Source organism: Pygoscelis adeliae, unplaced genomic scaffold, assembly GCF_000699105.1.
Source record: "Pygoscelis adeliae isolate BGI_AS28 unplaced genomic scaffold, ASM69910v1 Scaffold172, whole genome shotgun sequence".
In the NCBI taxonomy this organism is placed as follows: Eukaryota; Metazoa; Chordata; class Aves; order Sphenisciformes; family Spheniscidae; genus Pygoscelis; species Pygoscelis adeliae.
Genome location: NW_008824338.1, coordinates 2,498,949 through 2,503,195, shown reverse-complemented (window position 1 = coordinate 2,503,195; position 4,247 = coordinate 2,498,949). Strand labels below are relative to the sequence as shown.

At 43.1% G+C, this 4,247-nt stretch overlaps 1 protein-coding gene across 1 annotated transcript in view; it reads left to right on the top strand.

Moving 5' to 3' along the window:
* Positions 1–3,693, top strand: part of SGK1 (serum/glucocorticoid regulated kinase 1) — a 5,758-nt gene extending 2,065 nt beyond the window's left edge. Inside the window, 7 exon segments of the mRNA XM_009319073.1 lie at positions 1–93; positions 380–492; positions 716–839; positions 1,184–1,279; positions 1,393–1,548; positions 1,654–1,743; positions 2,479–3,693. The exon segment at positions 1–93 is cut by the window's left edge and continues 11 nt beyond it. Of these exon segments, the coding sequence (XP_009317348.1) occupies positions 1–93; positions 380–492; positions 716–839; positions 1,184–1,279; positions 1,393–1,548; positions 1,654–1,743; positions 2,479–2,646 (840 nt within the window). The 3' untranslated portion in view covers positions 2,647–3,693.
* Positions 3,694–4,247: the final 554 nt, after the last annotated feature.

Below are 4,247 nucleotides of genomic sequence, written 5' to 3'. Positions count from 1 at the left end.
AATGTGAAACACCCCTTCCTGGTCGGGCTTCACTTTTCCTTCCAAACTGCAGACAAATTGTATTTTGTCCTAGACTACATCAATGGTGGAGAGGTAAGCAGTAAGAAAATGAAATAGTATTTCCTATCATGTGCACAGTGGTAGGGTAGACTTTTTTCACCCTTCCTTTTAAATAAAAAAAGAGTTGCAAGGGGAAAAGTCATAGGGGAAAAGTTACTATATTGAATGTTTCCAGCCTGCCAAGTTTTGAACTATCAAAGGATCGTTAGGCCATTTCCTGCTATTGTTCTCCCTCGCTATATATGTGGAGTCTAATTAAGTGCATTGTTAACAGGCTTTGGCGCCGCTTACACAACTTTGTTCTCTCTGTCTCCTGTAGCTGTTCTACCATCTCCAGAGGGAGCGTTGCTTCCTGGAGCCGAGAGCCCGATTTTACGCTGCTGAAATCGCCAGTGCACTGGGCTACCTGCACTCCCTGAACATTGTTTATCGGTAAGCAACCTTGTTCAGTTTGTTGGACTAAAAAGCCCACGTGCTTTCTTGAATAAGCATTGAAAAGTTGATCTCAAGATGAGCTCAGAATTGCTTTTAATATTTTTTTGTGACTTAGAGAAGTTCTGTAAACAATTGCACCTAAAATATTCTCACTGCACCTAAAATATTCTCAATGTAGCTCCTCTAACGAACGCTTGTCTTCTTTCATCTCTTCCTACAGCGACTTGAAGCCAGAGAATATCCTGCTCGATTCGCAGGGGCACATTGTCTTGACTGACTTTGGACTCTGCAAAGAAAACATTGAGCACAATGGCACGACCTCCACCTTCTGCGGCACACCAGAGGTACGGCCAGCCCTCAGCCTGCCCCTCGCAGAGCGGCAGCAAGTGCTGTCCTCGTCAGTGAAAACTGACATCTCCCATGTGTATTTACGGGTGGTTAGACAAGCAGAGGGTATTACAGGTCTTGTAATACCAGGCTGCCAGTGAGGATGTGTAGGACACATAGAGCTTGTTGAGCAGGAGAGAAGAGCTCTCGAGCCATCTCCCTGTTTTTAAAGAGCTTGTAGCTTTCCAGTAGCTTAGCTATTGCTGCGATTCAGTATGCTACTTTCATTCAAGAATGGGGAGGCTTTCCTAATTGTAAAGATCCCTTTGGCTAATGCGGCTCTCTTCCTTCTCTTACACAGTATCTTGCTCCTGAAGTTCTTCATAAGCAGCCCTATGACCGGACTGTGGACTGGTGGTGCCTTGGAGCAGTCCTGTATGAGATGCTTTATGGCCTGGTAAGCAACGAATCCTTCAAGACAGATCAAATTCGCTTACTCGTCCTTTCCCCGCAAGAAACCCCGTGCCCACCTGTCAGCCTCATTAACCTTGGTCTCTCCCATTCCCACAGCCGCCCTTCTACAGCAGGAACACGGCAGAAATGTACGACAATATCTTGAACAAACCCTTGCAGCTGAAGCCAAATATTACCAACTCGGCTAGACATCTCCTGGAAGGCCTCTTGCAGAAGGATAGGACAAAGAGGCTTGGCGCCAAGGAGGACTTTGTAAGTGCAAACTGTTGGTGCCTGTAGGCAGCACAGGAGGGTGACTAGGCCATACTGCTTAAATTAGCTTGGGTCTGAATTAATCTATTTTTCTCTCTGTAACAGATGGAGATTAAGAATCACATCTTCTTCTCCCCAATTAACTGGGATGATCTCATTAATAAGAAGATTACACCCCCTTTTAACCCAAATGTGGTATGTATCACTTCTAATTATAGAATGTATGGAGAGTGTCTTTTCCCCCCTTGTCTTTGTGGGGTGCCCAGGAGCCAGGGGAACTGGCTGTATGGCTGTGTTTGGGGAACACAGCTTGTCCTTCCCTTGTGGCTGTTCAGGCAAGGTTAAAATAAGCGGTAGCTGGATTTTTGCTGATGGAGAGTCTGAATTTAGCTAGTTTTTTTGGCCTCTCACAGATGCTTCATTTGCATGGCTATTGTAAAGTAATCCCCAGCATCCGTGTTTTACCAAAGGGGAAGGTAAGGTGTAGAAAGCAAGTGGCTTCCCAGGGGCAGAGTTACATTTGGCTTCTCAGATACTAACATCTGAAGAGAGGGATCTGGTTGTGGAGGTTGTTCTCTTTCACTTCTGAGCGTTTTATAAACTAAATTTAATAACTGGCCCAGAGATCAAAGTCCTCCCCTGCAAACTGCTGCATGGCAGTGGCGTGTTTGCGTTTGGCTTTCGTTGCATGAGCTTAGTTGGAGGATAGCGTATTAAATTGAATCCTCTTGTTTTTAGTGAGACAATATGCAGCAGGATACAAAAAAAAGGTCAAACTAAAACTGGCAAAGGCTGTTAAACAGTGGGCCCGAGGTGATAACACTGTGAGTCTCCGCACAAGGGTGCTTGTCCCCATTTTGAATTGAACTGTGCACTCACAAAACATTTGGGTCTAAATGTTGCGTCTTTCCTTTTCTGCCCTTTCCACAGAGTGGCCCCAGTGACCTGCGACACTTCGATCCAGAGTTTACAGAGGAGCCAGTCCCCAACTCTATCGGCCAGTCCCCGGACAGCATCCTCATCACCGCCAGCGTCAAAGAAGCCGCTGAGGCTTTTTTGGGCTTCTCGTATGCCCCACCTGTGGACTCTTTCTTGTGAACATTTTTCTTTCTTTTTTTTAGTAATAATAACATTGGTTTTATTTTTGTTTGGCCTTCTGGTGGAACTGCCAGTTGACCAGTTATCTTGAAAGAGAATTTGCACATTTCCACCACGGCAGCTTTGCAGCCTTAATTTCAACTACACTGTTTGCTGGAAGCTTTTTTGAAGAGCACATCACTCTCTAAATGAGCTTTACGGGCTTTTCATTTCCATTTGTTCTTCCCCCAAAGTGGTGCTGTCTCCTTGGGAAAGAAAAACAAGAGTGACTGCTGCCATAGACTGCTACGGCAGATCGTAGGAGTAAGAACAAGATGTTTTGAAATCGTGCTCCGAAAAGCCTTGCCTGAAAATCTGTCTGAACGTGATAAGGATTTTATGAAATGTGCCTTTTTCTGATGAGATCTTGTGAGCTCCAAAGCTTTCCCTGTTGCAGAGTGTGTTTCTCAGTTCATTTATGTGGGTTTACTATGTGAACAAATGGTATGCGTGTGGTCTGCGTACTACAGATGGACTTAGTTTAAAGCATCAATGTGACACTTGCAGGATACCACAATGTGGGGCATTGTTTGTTTCTTCCATATTTGGAAGATAAATTAAGTGTAATTTTGAAATTTCTTTTGTAAATCTATACAGTCAACTAAAATTATTGAAATGGGCTCACAATTGCTTGTATCCAAATGCTTGAAGAAAGCATTGCTGCTATGAAAAAAAGATTTCTATTTTTAGAAAGGGTTTTTATGGACCAAAATGCCCCAGCTGCAGTCGGTCAAAGCTGTTGGTTTCTTTTTTTCTTTTCTTTTTTAGTTTAAAAGATGTCATCTGTAAAATGGGCATTATTTATGGTTTTGGGGGTTTTTCATTCCTGATTGTATGTACTGTAAAAAAGATCTGTACATTCAGTTGTAACTCTAGATGTATATTTAAACTTAGAGACTTACTTGTAATGTATACCATCATTGTAATGTAATATAATTAACATGGTTATATGTATCATATTTTTTTTGTGACCAAACCCGTTGGTTTGCAGTAAAATCCTGAAAAATACTTCCATAAACTGTCATTTTTTGTTTTAAAACAAAGGTTTTCTCCCTGAAAAATTTTAGCCAGCTTTAAAAAAAAAACCAAAGCTGAGCTGCCAATCAGCTAAGAAACCTGTGTAATTTTGCTTAGGCATGTGACGGTTGTTCTGTCATACAAGTCTTAGCATCGATACACCCTGGCAAAATACTTGGTCTTCCAAATGTGGGTGTTGGAGTGGGTGTGTATCAGTGTGGGTGCTCTTACGTGGTACAAATGTTCACACTTCCTCAAAATGAGTTTCTCTACCTTCAGCAAAGTGAAGGTACCGCTCTCTGGTGTGGACAAAGCATACCTACACTTGAAGAATGAAGTCCTTAGGTCAGTTGTATAACAAAGACTTGAGCTGTTTTAGCACTGCTGCGGAAGAACGCTAAAAGCAGGTTGGTGTAAGGATAATGGAAACTCCCAACCTGGGAGTCCATCCGGGAGCATCAAACATTGCTGCTATAGTGTGGGGCAGTGTCATGCATCCTGAGTTTACCGGTGTGCCAAAACCTGTGCTGGGGAGGCAGATTTCA